The sequence below is a fragment of the Oncorhynchus mykiss genome, chromosome 1 (assembly GCF_013265735.2).
Source record: "Oncorhynchus mykiss isolate Arlee chromosome 1, USDA_OmykA_1.1, whole genome shotgun sequence".
Classification (NCBI taxonomy): domain Eukaryota; kingdom Metazoa; phylum Chordata; class Actinopteri; order Salmoniformes; family Salmonidae; genus Oncorhynchus; species Oncorhynchus mykiss.
The window spans coordinates 36,740,152-36,761,420 of NC_048565.1; the positions used below are offsets into that span (position 1 = coordinate 36,740,152).

The 21,269-nt window shown below is 43.1% G+C and overlaps 1 protein-coding gene across 1 annotated transcript in view; it reads right to left on the reverse strand.

Moving 5' to 3' along the window:
* ldlrad3 (low density lipoprotein receptor class A domain containing 3) overlaps window positions 1-21,269 on the reverse strand; it is a 114,418-nt gene that overhangs the window by 27,288 nt on the left and 65,861 nt on the right. The window contains exons 3-4 of the mRNA XM_021600535.2: window positions 11,364-11,489; window positions 9,557-9,691 (exon numbers count right to left, since the gene is read on the reverse strand). Of these exons, the coding sequence (XP_021456210.2) occupies window positions 9,557-9,691; window positions 11,364-11,489 (261 nt within the window). The remainder of the gene's footprint in view (window positions 1-9,556; window positions 9,692-11,363; window positions 11,490-21,269) is intronic.

Genomic DNA, 21,269 nt, shown 5'->3' on the forward strand with positions numbered 1-21,269 from the left:
TAGGCCTTTACACTGACGCTCAGCCATGGTATAGGTTAAAGCAGGGTTATTCAGCATAGGTGTCTGCAGCGCCCCCCCCCCCCCCCCCAAATGTTTTTATGAATATTGCTAGCAACAACATAAACAAAATAAACACATTTTTTATGACATACAGTACCTACAGTAGAAAAGGGGAGAATATACTATTTGTAATAATGTCAACTTTATTTTTTAACTCCTAATATTGAGCAACTTACACTCATTGGAGCCAATTGCACTCACTGGAGTAGCTAACCTGGTAAGGTTTCTTGACTTGGACATTTTTGCCAACACATGGTTAACCTTTATTAAATTAGCTAAACAGCTGCTCTTAGCGAAAATGTGTTTTGAGTTACCTTTTTAGCTAATGGGCTATGTTAGAGTTTACACTTCCTCTTCCAATTATAATGTGGGGAGGTCAAAATAATGAAACTATCTACCAAATCTATTCAAAATGTTTTTTTGCTAACATATGATGGGGGTCCCTGGGTCGCCGGTTTGCCTGGGAGAGGCTCCCTGGGCAATAAAATAATGAAGACCCCTAGGTTAGCGGGCTACTTCTAATGGAGGATCAGGGTGGGGAGGGGGGAGAGGAGAACAACAAAAGAGGGAAGAGAAACGTGGGTACACACACTGAAAGTTGAACTAGTTGAACTCCCTGGGCAGTAGCGTGTCCAACCTCTTCTATTCTGCTCTGTCCACTGAGTGTTGGCTCTGATAAACTAGCACTATTATATTCCACTCCCCTCCACCATTTTACGCTTACTCCCACGGTATTCTCCTTCTGTCCTCACCTTCTGTGGTAATGACGGCGCAAGACAGACCCACACCTTACACACAGATGCCCGCATGCACACACACACGCAGCACACACACGCACACACACACACACGAAGCACACACACGCACACATGCCGCACACACACACACACACACACACACACCTCCACCATCCTGAAGATGTACGTACGAGCACACATACACACTTACACCATCCTGGAGACGTATGTATGCGCGCACACACACACACACACAAAACTCCCTTGGATTAACTTGTCATTTTAATCTATAGTGCCTATTCTCTGGCCCAAATTCCATCAGAAATCAATGGGGGATATGGAGGCTGATAAGCCATTAAAAGTAAAGGGATACCAAAAGCGATGAACACAGCCCATGAATCTGTAATCACACTGACATTCTGGATTCAGTTTATATATCAGCGTGACGGCAGGTCCTAATGTGTGCTTTACTGTGGACTCTAATGGTGAGGTGGAAATGAGTGTTATATATCGTCAGTGTACACACAAATCTGTAAAAATGACGCCTGTTTATGAGCTGGTGTAGACAGCTGGCCCTGGGATCCAGGTTTCTCATAGATAATGGTTATGCAAAGCAGAAGATGCAGCTGTGAATCTCCTCTCACACAGAGGAAGGCGATATTAAATATATAGATGTAGATTATACTCTGTAGATGTGGTGCTTCTCTAGAGTTCAAAAGAGGCTCTCGGAAGTTTTACTAAGAGGAAGGAGAGAAAATTCTGTGTCCAAAACTTCAAGGGGTTCTTAGACAGACAGTATGTAGTGACAGATATAGGGGAGAGGTAAAAAAAAAAGGGGGAGGTCACAACTCTGTTTGCACAGTTGTTTACATGGGGGGGGGGGGGGGGGGGGGGGGTTCTGTTGCATTTTTGTATCAGGCTAGGGTCAAATTTTTCTCCACTTCCTGTCTGACTGACATGCCCAAAGTAAACTGCCTGTTACTCAGGCCCAGAAGCCAGGATATGCATGTAATTGGTACCATTGAAAAGAAAACATTTTGAAATTTGTGGAAAAGTTAATGTATGAGACTATAACACAATTGATATGGTAGGAGAAAATCCAAAGAAGTACCCATGCTCTTACAATGGAAAGCTATGGGTTAGAGGCAATTCCAGCTCCTAGATTGCAATTCCTATGGCTTCCACTAGATGACAACATTCTTTGTTCAAGGTTTCAGGCTTGTTTCTTCCCAAACAAGGAAGAATTTAGAGTTTTGGTACTGGGAGTCAGAGTTGAAAATCAGTGCGCGACGAAGAGGACGCGCATTTGCTTATTTTGCTTTCAATTGAACATACTTCCGTATTAAATATTATAGTTTAATTCCATTTTAGGGTACCTGAGGATTATATAGAAACTTATTTTGACTTGTTTTAACAAAGTTTAGCAGTATCTTTTTGGATTCCTTTTTCTGCATGTTTAACGAGTGGATTACTCAAATCGATGGCGCCAAATAAACTGACCTTTTGGGATATAAAGAAGGATTTTATCAAACAAAACGATCATGCATGTTGTAGCTGGGACCCTTTGGATTGCAAATCAGAGTAAGATTTTCAAAAAGTAAGTGAATATTTGTGATTTTCTGAAGCCTGTGCTGGTTGAAAAATATTTTGATGTGGGGCGCAATCACATGGCATGCTTTTGCTGTAAAGCCTATTGTAAATCGGACAATGCAGTTAAGATGAACAAAAATGTAAGATATAACCGATAATAAGACACTTGTATGTACCTAGATGTTTAATATCCATAATTTATATGATTATTTATTTGAATTGCGCATCCTCCAATTTCACCGGACGTTTTCGACAGGTGTCCCGCCTATCCCAGAGAGGTTAACGGAAAAGTATGAAGGAATTGACAAGGAACGTATGAAGGGGACAGCTATGCTATAGTATGAAGATGAAAATGACAATAATTTAAATAGAAACATGCAACATGTCCATAGCCTATTTATTAGCAACACTGATTGTCAAGGGAGATTTTTCAAATACTGTGAGGAACTATTATAATTTGAAAGGATGTAAAAAACACACAAAAAAAAACAGACCTTTGTTGATATGCTGTGTGAGGTGAAGAAACATTACTGAGAAGCCCAGCTGGGCAGGTACTTCTACGCTTGAATCGGCGTGCCCGCTCCGTCAACATGAGCAGGACAAAGAAAGCAGACACATGCTCGTTGTTCACATGGAGTGCATAAATGATGGTTATGAAATAAACCAAAACTTGTTTCTCATACGTGTAGCAGGTTGTGAACGTTTCCACTCCGAGAATGAGAACAGTAAATTACTGTAATTAATACATGCATTAACATAAATGAATGTAACCAAATGAGAGAGATTAACAGTAAACTGCCTGTTTTACAAGCAGTAGATTACCACATGGGCAATGTTCCCTCTAAGCTGTGCACGTGCGTGGGTGAGCAGCAGCACTGAGACTGCTGCACAGCTCCCTGAGCTCCCTGGACTGGTGTGCAGAATGCAGAAGAAATATCAGTCCACAAAGAGAAGCACGAGATTGAAACTTTCTAGAGTTTTCCCTGTTAGTTAACACTATCAACGTTTCCCTTTACTGTGGCAATTGTGTTCGAGTCAACGCAATATTAGCCAATTTCAATGCATACCGGAACAAAACAAACTATGCAAGAGATTTTGTTATAGGCAGAACGCATAGGAGTAAGATTCTATTGCGCACGACTCAACGGCACAGCCAATCAGAGCTGCAGTAGGTCTACCTGCAAATGGACCATTGCCATATTTGAATCTGCGCTATTTACCTCACATCAACACCATTATCCCAGAAACCCTATATCCACTCCAATTTGCATACCGCCCAAACAGATCCACAGATAATGCAATCTCTATTGCACTCCACACTGCCCTTTCCCAACTGGACAAAAATAACACCTATGTGAGAATGCTATTCATTGACTACAGCTCAGCGTTCAACACCATAGTACCCTCAAAGCTCAGCACTAAGCTAAGGAACCTGGGACTAAACACCTCCCTCTTCAACTGGATCCTGGACTTCCTGACGGGCCGCCCCCAGGTGGTGAGGGTAGGTAGCAACACATCTGCCATGCTGATCCTCAACACTGGAGCTCCCCAGGGGTGCGTGCTCAGTCCCCTCCTGTACTCCCTGTTCACCCACAACTGCATGGCCAGGCACGACTCCAACACCATCATTAAGTTTGCTGACGACACAACAGTGGTAGGCCTGATCACCGACAATGATGAGACAGCCTATAGGGAGGAGGTCAGAGACCTGACCGGGTGGTGCCAGAATAACAACCTATCCCTCAACGTAACCAAGACTAAGGAGATGATTGTGGACTACAGGAAAAGGAGCAGTAGTGAAGCAGGTTCAGAGCTTCAAATTCCTTGGTGTCCACATCAACAAAAAAACTAGAATGGTCCAAACGCACCAAGACAGTCGTGAAGAGGGCATGACAAAGCCTATTCCCTCTCAGGAAACTAAAATGATTTGTCATGGGTCCTGAGATCCTCAAAAGGTTCTACAGCTGCAACATTGAGAGCATGGTTGCATCACTGCCTGGTACGGCAATTGCTTGGCCTCCGACCGCAAGGCAATTCAGAGGGTAGTGCGTACGGCCCAGTACATCACTGGGGCAAAGCTGCTTGCCATCCAGGACCTCTATACCAGGCGGTGTCAGAGGAAGGCCCTGAAAATTGTCAAAGACCCCAGCCACCCCAGTCATAGACTGTTCTCTCTACTACCGCATGGCAAGCGGTACCGGAGTGCCAAGTCTAGGACAAAAAGGCTTCTCAACAGTTTTTACTCCCAAGACATAAGATTCCTGAACAGGTAACCAAATGGTTACCCAAACTATTTGCATTGTGTGCCCCCCAACCCCTCTTTTACGCTGCTGCTACTCTCTGTTTATCATATATGCAGAGCCACTTTAACTATACATTCATGTACATACTACCTCAATTGGCCCGACCAACCAGTGCTCCCGCACATTGGCTAACCGGGCTATCTGCATTGTGTCCCACCACCCGCCAACCCCTCTTTTATGCTACTGCTACTCTCTGTTCATCATATATGCATAGTCACTTTAACCATACCCACATGTGCATACTACCTCACTAAGCCTGACTAACCGGTGTCTGTATATAGCCTTGCTACTCTTATTTTCAAATGTCTTTTTACTGTTGTTTTATTTCTTTACTTACCTACACACACACACACACACTTTTTTTTCTCTGCACTATTGGTTAGAGCCTGCAAGTAAGCATTTCACTGTAAGGTCTACACCTGTTGTATTCGGGGCACGTGACAAATACACTTTGATTTGAACTGGACTGTGTTTACAGCTGTGGTCTTGAGTAGATGTGTTTGTTTTGAGATCAAAGCAAGAGCTGCATGTAGCCACATGTGCAAATGTTGTTAATATCCTTTGCCAGTTAGTGAGTTATTAGCCCAGTTATATATAATTTGTAGTCAGCAATAGAGGAGTGATTGCTTCCTACAAGAGCACAAAACGTGTACATTTCTAGACTTCTTTGAAAAGCAAGTTAGGTAAAGAGCTTTTTTTTTTTGTCTTAAAGGGGCAGTGTTGTATTTTGAGATAGCCAAGTAGCCAATAGGCAGAGGGTAGCATAATGTGTCTGATTCTCTGTAATAATGGTATGGAAATAATAAAACATTTTATTTAGTAAAGTGGTTTCTTGCATCAAACAACGCAACAACATTTTCAGTCACATCCTTGTCTGAAGGACAAGTGGATTAAGAGGTTAATGTCTAAATTCTCATGGAATGTAGGCCTACATTGAACATCACACATTGGCTACTACTGAAGGCTGAATAATAAAAGAGCAATTTCCATGTTAAAATGTTATGGGATGCATTTTCTCCATTGTTTTTGATGTTAGGTCACTCTGGTAGGCCTACGTTATGATCTCATAGTCACAGTAGACTACTTGGCCAATGTCTGAAACTGTAACTTAAAGTGGGCACAGCCTCAGTGTTTACAGTAAACTTTCGCAACATTCAGGACTGGGCATGATCAGCGTTGATTAGTCTATAAATTAAAATATGCCATATCAAATTATACCATGCCAGGTTGGAGAGGACTTGCCCATTGTCCATTTGACACAACGCTAGCGCATTATAGGCCACAAAGCCAGAACAGCCTTGTCGAAAGATGTTAAATCATTAATCAATAGACAGACACATCAAACCTTTTTGAAAAGAAGAGAGATTTATACTAGCAAGCAATTAAAATGTGAATTGTATAAAAGTCAAAAAATCAAACCATATTTTACTGAGGTACCATAGCCTATAGCACCTATCATCAGTTGGAAAGAAGAGGAGATATAGAAAGTTGAATGGACAGTTGGCAAAACCATTGCTTATAATCATTAGCAAACACTCCGGCTTATTAGGTCCAGTTTACCTCCATGAAAATGAAACGAACAAAAAAGTATTGAACTCTTAAAATGAACGTAGGTTTATTTAAATGGTTTTGATGGTGATTTTATTTACATGATGGTCTTCATCCATAACCGTCAGTGACATGGTTATTCAATTACCGTCACAGCATCTTTCCCTGCTCCCTCTGGGTCTCTTCTGTCTGCTGTCTGACAGTCCTCTATGGACCTGTAGGCCACTGATTACACTGATGGGGTCGGTGGCAGGGACAGTAATGTGACCAAATACATGTTGTGACAGTTGTATGGTTACTGAAGCAGCAACGGACATATTTATGACGAGAGGGTTTCAGTTCAGCATGAGACTGGACTGCAGGCCCTGAAGATATCATGGTGTATTGGTGTGTGTGTGTGTGTGTGTGTGTGTGTGTGTACTCTACAGCATCTTTGCATTTGTGAAGTGTGTGTGTGTTGCATATGATAGTGTTTGTAGTTGCCACATATTTAGCATTGAAGGACTTCAGTTTAATGGTCACCAGGCCTCCAAACAATCAGGATGTACAGTGTGACTATCTGTGAGGGGGAGTGGTAAACATAGCAAGTCACTATGGTTCGATCCCTTAAAGTAATGCTGCAGGATAACCTTGATGAGGAAAGTTGGTTATAAATAGGCTTTGTTGTGATGCGAAGGGATATGAATGTAAATGACATGCAAATGTGTCCAACAAACATTGCATCTGTATTCAAATGTGCCTTAGATACTGAAATGTGAGTAAAGTTTGGGACTGGGGACATGAAACAGAGCTTTGGTTGAAGGTGGATGCGAAAAAGAGCAATAATGGAGAAGTTTTCCAGAGCCTTTGTCAGCTCTACTCTACATGAAGACACTAGCATAATCCACACTGCATTTCTGAATTCCTGCATATTGTTTGGAATGTAAATATTTAATGATAAACTCTATTTCAAAATGGTTATGTTAAATTTTTCGAAAAAGTGGAAATGTAGATAACTTTAAAAAATGATCTATGTTTTCTACAGTCTACTGAAGAGGGAGGTGCTGATTATTCAAACACGCACACACACACAGACAGACGGGTGTGCGCATACAGGGAGCGTGCCAAAACAAAAGCCTTTGATGCCGGCAATCAGACAAAGCATGCAATGTCTTCAGAAATCCACAAAGCCAGTTGAAAGCTTACACAACCATCAAATCCTCCTTTACCTTATTTCTCTTTGTTTGTTTCTCTCTCCATCTATTTCTCATAACTTCCGCAGGGATGGTCATCAGATGTGAGAATGAATCACTCCAACATCACCATATGCATAATACACTGTGACATTAGTCTACTGAGACAATTCAATGGCTGTACTTTGAAAGAATGTCCTTTCTTAGCAGATTTGAAACAACTTTCACCCATTCTGTGAATTAATGTTATTACTTAGAAAATAAACTCTCCAACTCAAAGAGAATACTTCATCCACAGTCTGTCATTAAGCAGCCCTCTGCATGTCTCTCACTATTTCACATTCACAAACTTCCTGATATTAAACTGCTGACGGTCAGGGAGTCATACTAGATGTATTATTGCTTTAGTGTGTGTGTGTATGTTTGGTGCTTGGGTATGTAGAGTGTTTCTCTGGACCCCAGTATTCAAGTGTGTGTGTGTGGGGGGGGGGGGGGGGGGGGGGGGTGTCCTGTTCCTAACCCCCTCCAACACTGTGCACCCAAACACAGATTTGAGAGGAAAGGGAAATCTCTTTCTCTCAGACTACTGCCCACCTCTCTAAATGTCCCTCTCAGTCACTTCTATCTATTCAATTCCCCTCCTCTGGCTTCTATTTCACTATTCCTCTGTCTTTGATCTATATCAGCTCCACCATCTCTCATTCTCACTATCCCTCTCCTATCTACCTCTCTTCCAACCTTTCATGTATTTTATTCTTACCTTTTCTATTGCTCTCTATTTTTCTCGTATTCTCTCTCTGTACACTCCCTGTATTACACCCCCTATCCTTCCCTCTACATATCGCTCATATCCCTCTCTTAGCAGTTATTGGATCAGTGCATTTATAGATGCTTGGATATTGCTATATTACATTGTTTGCCACTTCCCCCCTTCCAAAACCAATTATGCAATAAATAAATAGATAAACAACAAAGCGGCCATCCTTCGTGGCTGTCTAACAGTGCCAAATGACCTCAATCAGATTGTAGGAATGAAACAATAAAAATATCAAATGCTGAGAGTAGGCTAGATTTAATTATCAGACACCTTAGAGGCAGGTAACCCAAACAGCATTTGACTACGACCTAGCAGATACACAATCCAGGGAGGCGGCTAGAAGGACACCAGAGATTAAGATAGGAGGAGAGGAGGTCAGGCTGAGGAGGAGAAGAAGAATGTAGTGGGGGTAAGGGAGCAGAGGAGGAAGAGGAGAAGGAGGGAAGGAAAATGACATGTGGGGGAGGAAGAAAGGAGTAGAGGCAGAGAAAAAGAAAAGGAGTGTGATGAGGAGAGGCGAAGGAGAAGAAGAGGGGAGTGGAAGAGAAGAAGAGGGGAGTGTGGGGGAAGAGGAGAGGTAGAGACGCAGAGAACAAAACGAAGCAGTGAGTGTGGGGAGTAGGACTGGAGGAGAATATATATAGAAGAAGTGGGGTGTGTGGGGGAAGAGGACAGTAGAAGAGGTGAAGGAGAAGAAGAGGTGTGTGTGGAGAGGAAGACAGGATTGTAGGCTGAGCTCAGGTGTCTTAAAGCAGATATTATTGCCTTATCTGTCACCTGCAGCAGCTCAGCTATTATTTTAGAGAGAGAGAGGAACTGCTAGGGGAGGGAACATAGATGGTGTGTGTGTGTGTATACCTTTGGGTGTGTGTGTTATGTAGATTAAATTCCCCCTTCTCCTCCTCAGCACAGAGGGAAAATAAACACGGTAAACCCTGAGCTTCTCTGCTGTAATCTGTTCTGAAGGCCACGGGGGTCTGGGAGATGTGTATGGAGGTACATGTCAACTGTCTCTGCAGGAACAACAAGCTAGAGTCTTGCTTCTGACTGCAAAAGTTGGCTTGGAGTGTAAGAGGAAGCCAAGTATTGAATCCTGGCGAACACTGTTAAGGATAATAATGGTGCCCTGTGACTGTGATCCCATTAGCTTGTAGCCCTGATAGTGTGTCATTTGCGCATTGTTAGCATGCAGCTGCATACCTGCAGTGGTCAAGCAATGCTGCTATGTTTCAAGTAGTTGGCATGTAACTGTCGAATGGCTGCCTTTCTACGGTGGTCATTAGCATGTAGCCGTGTTAGCGTTTAGTTATGTAGCATATAACTCCTTACCTGCGGTGGTGAGGCAGTGTTCCTCGTCGCTGTTGTCCTGACAGTTGTCTTGTCCATTACACAGGAAGCTGCGGTCCACACAGCGCCCGTTACGACACTTGAAGCGGGCCTCCAAGCACACCAGCGGGTTACCTGCTGTGAGAGTACAACAACATGACTCAGAGGTTAGAGGTCAGGGGTTAGAGATTAGGTATGTGATAAACATACTGTAGGCATTGTTTTGATTTGTTTTTATAACCACTAGCTCCTTAACACTAGAAGTGCAGAGACCAAACTGCGCACAGCTCACCTGGCAGTTGCACTCGGAACAGAACCTACGACATCTGCAAGCGACATGTTTATGGGAAGAGTTGCAAACAAGAAAAAGCGACGAAGATTTGTGTCGACTATAGGACAAGGGATAACAGCTAAAAGAGATCGAACTGATGCCATTGCATGAAGACAGATGCTTTACTGTAAGCACGAGTGAGGCCAAAAATAATATGTCCAATAAATGACAATAATGGACTATTTTTGCTTTCGTGCTGATTTGACTATTTATCAAGCCCACTTTGAACTGATACTGATGTTTAGGATAATGATCATTTATGTGTGTGTGTCTTGCTGACCGTGCGTCTTAGTGGTTTGGGTATTTGCATTTGTTGTGTCGTTATAAAATCAAGTTGTTACTGTGTTCCAGCGCACATGCTTTTTTTAACATAGATGTACAAAGGCAAAATAATGAATAAAATTGGTTTATCACTTGAAATTCTGTGCTTTTAGTGTTTTGTTCATTTTTACACATAGCCTACAGCAACAAACAAATAAAAATGCTATTATGTAAAAATATATATTTTTCCGTATTCTAATGTTACCTAAGACCTTCATAAACACAACCAAAGGATTATTTTCCCGATAGTATTACATTTATTTATTAGACTGTTGACATCCCAAAAGAAACGTCATTGGCTCAAAGTGGGGTCCCTCGAGGCCTGGCACTTTAAGTGTTAAACTAAAGAGCAGAGGCTGTCCAAAAAAAAAAGAGAAACCTCAAACCTAAATCCAAAACATATACTGTAACACAGTCCAATTTAACAGAAACGTTGGGATTTTAGACTATCCAAAATTATCAGAAATTTGAAGAGGGGAGTAATGAAAAACTGTAACACATCACACAGAATCGAGAAATACGGTAAAACCATTTGATCAGGGTTTGTGATTAGATACAAACAAATCTAACTCCAACTAGCATGAGAGACATCAGAAAAGTTCGGATTCCTCTTTGCACTCTGTGCTGCTTGGCCTTTGTTCCAAGCCTGGGCAGAATTAGGTGGAATTATCTTGTGAGACGATTCCGACAATTACCCAATGGAGATGATGTGGTCGGCTCTGAGAGTGCGCCGCTCCCAGCCCAGAGCACACGGAGGGAGAACAGCTCCATTGAAATAGCTAGATTAGATGTGTAAGCCGTGGGGGCCTGCGGGCTATGCATAGTGTTTCTGACGATGGAGAGTGATTGGTTTGTTAAAAGCTGCTCGGTTGAGATGGAGAGAGACAGGAACAGAGACACCACTCCCACCAATCCCTCTCCCAATCCTCCACTATAATATACTACAGCTGGCTCCCAAATGATCCGTATCTCTGTACTGTGTCTGCTAACAAGAGGACAAATCGCACTGACTATAGGTCCAGAAGACCAACCTTTGTGTGAATACAGTATGTGGCTAAATAGAGAGTGGTTTCCATAATAATTGTATATTAGGGTCACGATGAGGTTTGGTTGTAAGGGTTATTATGGGATGGGAGGTGGTTGCCGTGGGATACTCACTGCAGTTCTCCTCGTCGCTCCCGTCAGGACAGTCACTGAAGCCGTTACAACGGAAGCGCCCGATGATACAGTGGATCCCGTTGGCACAGGCGAAAAACGTCGGAGCACACTTGGACTTTATCTTGGCTGTGGGGCGGAGACAGGGAGAGAGAGAGAGGGGGAGAGAAGGGTCTGTTATTTAGGATGATGGCAGACATATCTATGGATGGATGATGCTGCAGTTTTAAGTGTGTCATAATAGAGTTGAGCTGTGGGGATGAGAGAAGTAGAGAGCGAGAGAGAGAGAGAGATTAGGAAGAAGAGAGAATGAGAAGGAAGGAAGGACAGCAGGAGAGAGATGAGAGGAGAGGGAAGAAAGGGGGGGAAGAAAGGAGAGAGATGAAGAGCAGGACAGGAAGAGAGCGGGAGAGAAGGAGTGAGAGCGAGGAGGAGAATGGTAGGGAGAGAGAGATGTGTTATATGGGACAATTCCAGACAACCACTGTATATTACAGGATGTTGATAGAGTGTCATTCATGGCCTTAAAGGATCCTCTTATTGGCATTCTGGCAATGGTGCACTTTGAATACAGAACTGTTGTTCTGTCATACTAAAGGTCAGTGAATTAATCAGTTCTACTTATCCTGCAGTACTTCTTTGCACTTTCTCTATTGGCCTACTGCCCTCAGCTTAAGAGCTACTGGTTGGAGACAGAATGGGAAGCAGTTAGGAAGGAGAGCAGGCAGAAAGCAGACAGAGACAAAAAGAGAACAGATAGTGGAGGGGACCCTTGGAATAGATCCAACACCAGTCAGTCTAACCGAGGGTAGATGGAGAGAGGGCCAGAGGACAGATCTCAGTGGACAGCCAGGAGATTGACGAGCCTCCACCCCCATCATTCGGCACCGTTTAACACCAGTAGCACCGAACCTCAGCTGCCTGCCTCAGATATATTGATCTCCCCTCTCTGGAGGAGGAAAACACTGTGCAGGAAGTTGCTACACCACAGACAGAGACTTGTGGGGAGAAGTCAGACCAGAAAGACCTCGGTTACTTGGTTACTGCTTTTCAATCCATTGCAGATAGTGGCATTCTAGGGCCAGGATTGGCATTTTGAGAAGTGCATTGGATTTGCACATGGAGTCTGTCCCATAGTGTGACCCAAACCTGCCATGGCAAGATGAGTCCACCATCTGGGACATGCTACTGTGCAAATCAAAGAACCCCTGAGTGTTATCTAGATTAGAAATCCACTAACTGGAGAGAGAGAAAGCTGAAAACATGTTTTAGTCCATGGTTAATTCCCCCTGGAAAAAGTATGCAACACAAAAGCTCAGTAACTCAGGTGCTTAAAGTATAGATCAAACTTTCTGTCTAAGTAATCCACCTCATACAAGAGCTACCAAGTAGGTTGCATAGCTAGCAGCCAGTTGAGCAAGCACTGCCAGTAACCAGTTAGCCACCAGTATGTGGGCACAGACACTGCATACATAACAGGCGGCTCTAGTAAAACCCAGCATTTGAAAGCAAGGCCTCAAACCCCCTAAAGGCGGTGTACTGAGTGGGTACACAGTACACCTCTCAGCCAGCCAACACCCAAACATCTCCCTGTGTTTTCCCCACTCTTAGTAACAAAGAGAATCGGTCTGTCCACAGCGATTTTTCATATGCTAGGGGCTCACATTTCTCCCCTTACAATCTATTGTGGTAGGCCGATTTATGAGCTCTTTCAAGCTGTGTCGATAATGTGTGGTAGAGGGAGGGGTATGCAGAGCACCCGCATATTCTCCTCTCCTGGCTGAAGAGTGGGTGTGTGTGTGTGTGCGTACACTCTGGAAGCCTTTGTTTACTGCCACAAAGGTGGCCCTGAGCGCTTAAAGCCCATTTTGCATGGGTGGTATATCACATTCATTAAACAAACGCTGGGGAGAAAAAAAGACATGGCTCCGAGCTGAAGCACAACATAAAAGCAAGGATCTAAACAGGCTGTGTAGGTGTACATTAAAGCTAATTTGTCCGCAAACAATGAAGAAAGGTTGTTGTTTTTCCTTCATATTTTCTCTCACTCCGTCTCACTTTGATGTAGAAAACAATAAAAACAGGTTCCCGTCTATCACATATGTCTTGTTTGTATTTCTTTTGGCCTCCTAAGAAAGTGAGAATTCAAGCGGAGAATGATTTGTGGGTATGAAGCCATTTAAGACCATTGAGATGCACCCCTGTGGAGGTGGGTAGTAAACCGCATGCTATAGCGTGGTATGAAACAACTTTTAATTGAGGAACCACTGTTTCACATCCGGTTTGAGGTCGCCTCGTCCTTCACAGGTAGAACAGAGTGCAGCTCTCAGGACATAAAAAACAATCACAGTTGATGGGAGAAGCCATTTTGGAGTAAAATAAGGGGGGTGAAGAGGGCAGAGACTTAACAAAATAAAACTCAGACCCTGTTATTACATTTTCCTTGTTTCTCTTTGTTTTTGTTGCCTGGAATTGTTCGGTCTCCACCTCTCTAAATTGAAGAACTTCCATGTTGTTGTTTTTTCCACTCAGAGCATTGCTCTTCAACCTCTCCCCCTACCTCTTTCCCTCTCCCACCCCTCCTGTGACTCTCTCCCTCTTAGTTGAACTTCTTTCATTCCGGGCCAAGTTTTTTTCCCTTTTCTCTGAGCCTAAATAGAAGTTGTTTACAAAAACCAGCCCCAGTTTTTTTCTGTGTTGAATGGCTTCCAAAGTTAGTGGCAGTGTTCAGCGCAGCAGAAAAAAATGAAACCGAATGGCCTGCAGTCAGGCCGATTCCTCTAGAATCAGCAGTAAAACACAACCTGATCTCACTGACACACACACTAACACATGGACGGAAGCACAAACAAGCGCAGAGGCATGCCCACGCACGCACGCACATTTCAGGGGTGAGTGCTTTTCCTTTCAAATCTCTCCTAAACCTTATCCAAGAGAGCATTCTTAATATCAAATTTGTTTGCCATAAAACTTCCAAGCAGCAAACATTTTTTCATTGCTTTAATTAAATACTAAGGTTTTCCCTTTTCATGCAGCCAAACGAAGGCCATTGCTACATAGTACACATCCTGTTGAACCTTTGAGTAGCTGGAGATTCATCTGAGTCCCTTTATCATAGATGGACACAATGAAAAGCAGCGCATATTAAAACACATTATTATTTCTTCAAATCCAATCAAATGCTATGTCACATGCTTCGTAAACTGTAAACTGTTGTCGACAAACAGTGAAATGCTTACTTACAGGCCCTTCCCAACAATGCATTATATATATATATATATTGTTTTAATAATAGAAAAATAATAAACATGAGGAATAAATACACAATGAGTTACGAATCGTTGGCTATATACACAGAGTACCAGTACCAAGTCGATGTGCAGGGGTACTTGAGGTAGATAGGTAATTCTTAGGGCCTTCCTCTGACACCGCCTGGTATAGAGGTCCTGGATGGCAGGGAGCTCAGCCCCAGGGATGTACTGGGCCGTACGCACTACCCTCTGTAGAGCCTTGCGGTCGGATGCCAAGCAGTTGCAATACCAAGCAGTGATCCAGCCAGTCAAGATGCTCTCAATGGTGCAGCTGTAGAACTTTTTAAGGATCTGAGGGCCAATGCCAAATCTTTTCAGCCTCCTGAGCGGATAGAGGTGTTGTCGTGCCTTCTTCATGACTGTCTTGGTGGCTGTGGACCATAATAATTCCTTAATGATGTGGACACCAAAGAACTTGAAGCTCTTGACCCGCTCAACTTCAGCTACGTCAATGTGGATGGGATCAGCTCCTTGTTCTTGCTGTTGTTGAGGGAGAGGTTGTTGTCCTGGCACCACACTGCCAGGTCACTGACCTCCTCCCTATAGGCTGCGCATCGTCGTCGGTGAGAGAGGACCAGGAGTTGAAAGGACATTATCTGACCTTGCCTGTGCGTTTGTGAGGGAAGGAAAATCGATGGGTGATGGAGTCTGGGTGAAAGAAAGGAGGGCAGCCAGAGACTGAGGCAGTCTGATAGGAGGCTGGAAGATCAAACTAATCAATCTGGCCCCTTCAGAGTCCTGGCCCAGTCTGGCGCCGTACAATACAATAACCTTCTGAGGGAGAACAACCTACAGTAGGTTGGCCCTAAAGAGCAGTCTTCAGCCTTGCTTTCTCTTGGCCCTGAAACTTTAATGGAACTTTATGATCACGCCCGGCCAACAACATTCAAACGATGTTACCGATGTGCAAAAGAGGAGCAGTGAGTGACTCCCATATGCTGTACGTATTTACAATCATTGAAAATAACAACATTTCAATGAGCCTACATCATAATGAGCTAATGTTTTCCTAGTTGGTGATGCCACAGGGCCAGCAACCTTCTGTCAAGACAAGTGTGTCCAATATCAATTATGAAAATATAATTTCGAACGCATCTGCATTTAGAAAGCTGGCTTTTTTAACGGATGGTAAGACAGAGCGATACAGACAGGCTACTTGGTGTAGAGAATGAGCGTTGTTTAGTGCAGCGATAGATCTCTCCAATAAAGACTCTGTTGCAATATTCATCAGAGGGGCTCATATCTTCTAATAGCCTTGTTTCAAGTCAGTGCATCCGACAATGTGTGCTCTACAACGGCACATTAGCATTTATTTTTATTTTGTAGATTTCAGGGAAGCCACTTTGCTGGAGCGCAACTGTCTGAGGGGCAGGGAGGGAGTTCAATCTGAAGTAGAAAGACAGAGAGAGGAGAAAGAGAGGGGAGAGAGAGGAAGAAAGAAAGAGAGCAAGGCCTTAATCAATATTTCATCCTGGTCTGTGGTATTAATTGCAGAAGCTCATTGATCAGTCATCCATTAAGCGTCTGGGCTGCACCAGACCTATTCTACATCCCTCTGCATCTACTCTGCACTCCTCTCCCCATCCGTCTACTGCTCTCTCTTCTTCTTCGCTCCTCTACTATCTTTTTCTATCCCCTCCCCTTCCTCCTCTTCTACATTTTTTGTCTTTCCTCTCTTTCCTTTTCCTCCCCTACTTACTTCTCTCAGTTCTGATGTGTTTTTTATTATCAATGTGTGCAATAAAAAAAGGTGTTCCTTTAATGTTGAAATAGATGGTCTCTTCTCCTCTGTGGTGTGTGAGGAGTGTGTCTGAGACAGAGCTGTAACAACAGATATTAAACCACACACACTCCCTCTGTAAGCCCCACAATCCTCTCTGGCCTCTCCTCTATGACACAGACTTTCCATAAGCTCCACACTCCCACTGGCCCCGGGAGGACATGGAGGGACAAGGGAGAGAGAGAAAGCGAGAGAAAAGAAACACATGTTGCATGCACGTTTCACAGACACACACACAAGCTCAGAGACATTGTGGTGGAGCTGAAAGGATCATGGCCAAACAGCCAGCTTTCTGGGATTTATTAATTTTCATCCCCTTACTTTTTCTGCCTATATTCCCATCTCCCCCTTTTTCTCTCTCTGTCCTTTGTCCATGCCATCACCACCTCTCTCTCTCTCCTTCTCTCACCATCTTCCCTCTCTCCCACCTCTCTTCCCCTCTCTCCCTCCTTCGATAAGGATGGGGGTTAAACTCCACTAAGAGGGCATGGACCAGTAAGCCCCGTTAGCTCTCCTCTCCTCTGCTCTCCTCTCCATACATAGAACACATGTACATGTATGTATGTACAGCGGGGCAAAAAAGTATTTAGTCAGCCACCAATTTTGCAAGTTCTCCCACTTAAAAAGATGAGAGAGGCCTGTAATTTTCATCATAGGTACACTTCAACTATGACAGACAAAATGAGAAAAAAAATCCCGAAAATCACATTGTAGGATTTTTAATGAATTTATTTGCATGTATGTATGTATGTATGTATGTATGTATGTATGTATGTATGTAGGTGCAAACTACCAAACTACTGAGACACGCACACAATCTATTTTCCACCCTTAGGAGCTAGAAGCAGATCTGCCATATCTGTCGGCGCCATCTGTAAACAATAAGCACACAAAACACTGCATTTCAGGAGTTCTGTATTAGACGTGTTCATTTGGGACACAGATGTAATGTGAAAAATGCTTCATTTGTAAAGGGGATTGACCTTGCATTGGCTTTGCAACACAGTAACCAAATAACTTAATGAAATAATGTATTACAAGAACATGGAGATATTAGGCTTTTTTTCTCTGAGTGCTGTAGATGTTGAATGCTTTGTCAAAGCGAGCGGCAGTATTAACATGGCTCTGGCTGACCTCTTTGCTGGAGCGCAATTGTCTGAGGGGCAGGGAGGGAGTTCAGTCTGAAGTAGAAAGAGAGAGCGAGCGAGAGAGGGGGAGAGGGAAAGAGAGAGAGAAGCACACTCAGTCCTATCAGGAAGAATGTATGCTGGCAGAGAGAAAGCAGGAAATGCAGGCCAGGTTTGTATGACTCCCTGGGCCAAACTTTTCAACTGGTTGTCATGGGGATAGGATGCAGGAAGGAAGATAGCAAAAGCTACTGGGGCATCGAGATAGCAGCATATTTCCTTGGATATGATCAAGGTGCGTGTGTGTGTAACCATGTGTGAAGAAAATAAGTGTGAACTATTATTGTGTATGAGGTGAGTGTACAAGTACATAGCTGGATATGTTTACTTGTGAGTTTGTGTGCGTGTGTGTTTATATTTGTTAGTGCATGCGTGTGTGTGTGTGTGTGTGTTTATACATTGTCTGAGTTGCATATGCACATGGGTCTCAGTGTGTACAAACAAGTCATTTGCATGTCCAGATCAGCCAGTCAGCCAGCACTCCAGTCCGTTCCCCCTTGGCTACATAATTTCTATAAACAAATTCTCATTAATGAGTCATGGGGGATATCTGATTGAATATGACCTTTACTTTCAGCTCTGCACGAAAAACCCAATTTGTGTGAAGGCCGCCCACATCAGGGCTAACCACTGGCTAAATAGCGTTGTATTCTGGGGGGTTAAGAAACCAGAGTAATGATTCTCATCCACCAGACAGAGGCAGAGCAGGGAGCTAAAAGGACAATGGTACTGTACTGCATGGACTGGTACAACCTTCTGGTGCAATACAGCTGCCATGGCATCACTCACATGGGTTCTACATGTTAGTAGTTGAGGTGAGTCCTTAACTTCCTACCTTTAGTATGTAAAGCACTTTGAGCACCTGGGAAATAGGCTATTCCCAGACAAAGTAGGCATTCTTATTCAGGACACAGAGGTAGGGCAGCTAGCTAGCTAAAGGCTAATCGAATAACAGGGCAGTCCAGGCTTCATTCAGCCTGACTGCAAATTGACTGTAAGAAGCCTTAACAGATAATATTTGACTAAGACAATAATTTTAACCGCGCTTACATTTGTATACGATCACATACAGTGAGTGTACAAAACATTAGAAACACCTTCTCTTTCAATGACAGACTGACCTGACCATGTGAATCCAGGTGAAAGCTATGATCGCTTATTGATATCACCAGTCAAATCCACTTCAGTCAGTCTAGATGAAGGGGAGGAGACCGGTTAAAGAAAGATTTTTAAGCCTTGAGAAAATTGAGACATGGATTGTGCGTGTGTCATTCAGAAGGTGAATGGGCAAGCCAAAATATTTAAGTGCTTTTGAGCAGGGTATGGTAGTAGGTGCCAGGCGCATCAGTATGAATGTGTCAAGAACTGCAATGCTACTAGTTTTTTTTACGCTCAACAGTTTCCCATGTATATCAAGAATGGTTCACCACCCGAAGGACATCCAGCATTCCCTGTGGAATGCTTTTGACACCTGTGTATATCGCTCTATTAGTGTTGGGTGGTTTCCAGATTTTCTAATCGTCATACCGTCCTTCTCTGTGATTTATGGTATTATTGACTTAAAAAAGCCCATCCGGTGTCTATTGCCAGAATGCTAACTAAATTAGCACAAGTAATAGCCCACTTCCATGGACGCTGCTAGCTAAATATTCTAACGAGCGCAAAAGAAAATACACAAACTGCAAAGACAGGCAATCCAGCTCATAAAGTTATCCATTGACACTACCAGTCAAAAGTTTTGGACACACCTACTTATTCCAGGGATTTTCTTTATTTTGACTATTTTTCTACATAGAATAATAGTGAAGGCATCAAAACTATGAAATGTGTAATCATGTAGTAAGCAATATTTGAGATTCTTGAAAGTAGCCACCTTTTGCCTTGATGACAGCTTTGCACACTCTTGGCATTCTCTCATCCAGCTTCATGAGGTCGTCGCCTGGAATGCATTTCAATTAACAGGTGTGCCTTTGTGGGATTTCTTTCCTTCTTAATGCGTTTGAGCCATTCAGTTGTATTGTGACAAGGTAGGGGTGGTATACAGAAGATTGCCCTATTTGGTAAAAGACCAAGTCCATATTGTGGCAAGAACAACTCAAATAAGCAAAGAGAAACGACAGTCCATCATTACTTTAAGACATGATGGTCAGTCAATGCGGAACATTTCAAGAGCTTTGAAAGTTTCTTCAACTGCAGTCGCAAAAACCATCAAGCGCATGAGAACCTCGCTCTCATGAGAACCGCCACAGAAAAGGAAGACCCTGAGTTACCTCTGCTGAGATGATAAGTTCATTAGAGTTACCAGCCTAATGGCAGCCCAAATAAATGCTTCACAGAGTTCAAGTAACAGATACATCTCAAAATAAACTGTTCAGAGGAGACTGAGTGAATCAGGCCTTCATTGTCGAATTGCAACAAAGAAACCACTACTAAAAGACACAAATAATAAGAAGAGACTTGCTTGGGCCAAGAAACATGAACAATGGACGTTAGACCGGTGGAAATCTGTCCTTTGGTCTGATGAGTCCAATTTGATGTTTTTGGTTCCAACCGCAGTGCCTTTGTGAGATGCAGATTAGGTGAACAGATGATCTCTGCATGTGTGGTTCCCACCATGAAGCATGGAGGAAGAGGTGTGATGGTTTGGGGGTGCTTTGCTGGTGACACTGTCAGTGATTTATTTAGAATTCAAGGCACACTTAACCAGCATGGCTACCACAGCATTCTCTACCGATACGCCTTCCCATCTGGTTTGCGCTTAGTGGGACTATCATTTGTTTTTCAACAGGACAATAACTTTTTCACTGTAGGCTCATTTACTTGTGTGGCTGCCAGCCAAATAGCGTTGCACTTCTGTTGTCATCTGATGAAAATGAAGCTATTTTCTGCCGAATGTGTTGCTTTAATGTATTTTCTGTGAGGGAAAACTTCTATTGAAGCACAAAAACACTCTTGACTTTCAATTTAAAACACGACCCCTGTCAATACACAGCTGGACTCACCTGCTCCTGCCTTCTACCATTGTGCTATTTACAAACAAGCACGTGACTGGCTCAACTGTTCTGGGGAACTACAGTAAGCTTCATAATGTAAAATAATGTGACAGGTGAAATGAAGAACGCGATCTGCTTTATCTCCTAACGTATTAAACAAGTAGACTGCAGGTGTTTGCATAAAAAGTAGCTACAAATATGAAAATAGAGTAAAACACGTCAGCATTTGGTGATATTGAAAAACAATCCTGTGGCTATTTCCAAATACCCCGGTATACGGTATATACGTTATACCACCCAAACGTACTCTCTATGATGCATGGAAATACTTTGGAACAGATTCAAATCACTTGCAGCTGATATGCTGGTGTTTTTACAGTCTTTTTTCTTTTCTAATAACAACTTTTAAATGTTTTTTTTAGCTCAGAAAACTTGGAGGGGCCAGTTGGGGAACCCTGCCCTACAGAGAATCATAGATATGGCCTCACAACTAGAGATATGAAACATGAGGTGGCAAACATCCTCTCTATCAAACTAGCAGCAGCTCATATCGCAGGTGACACATATTTCCTGTTGCTGCGTTGGCAGAAAGGAAGCAAGGTTAAAACTAATGGTAGTCATAGTGATAAGGGTTGCCA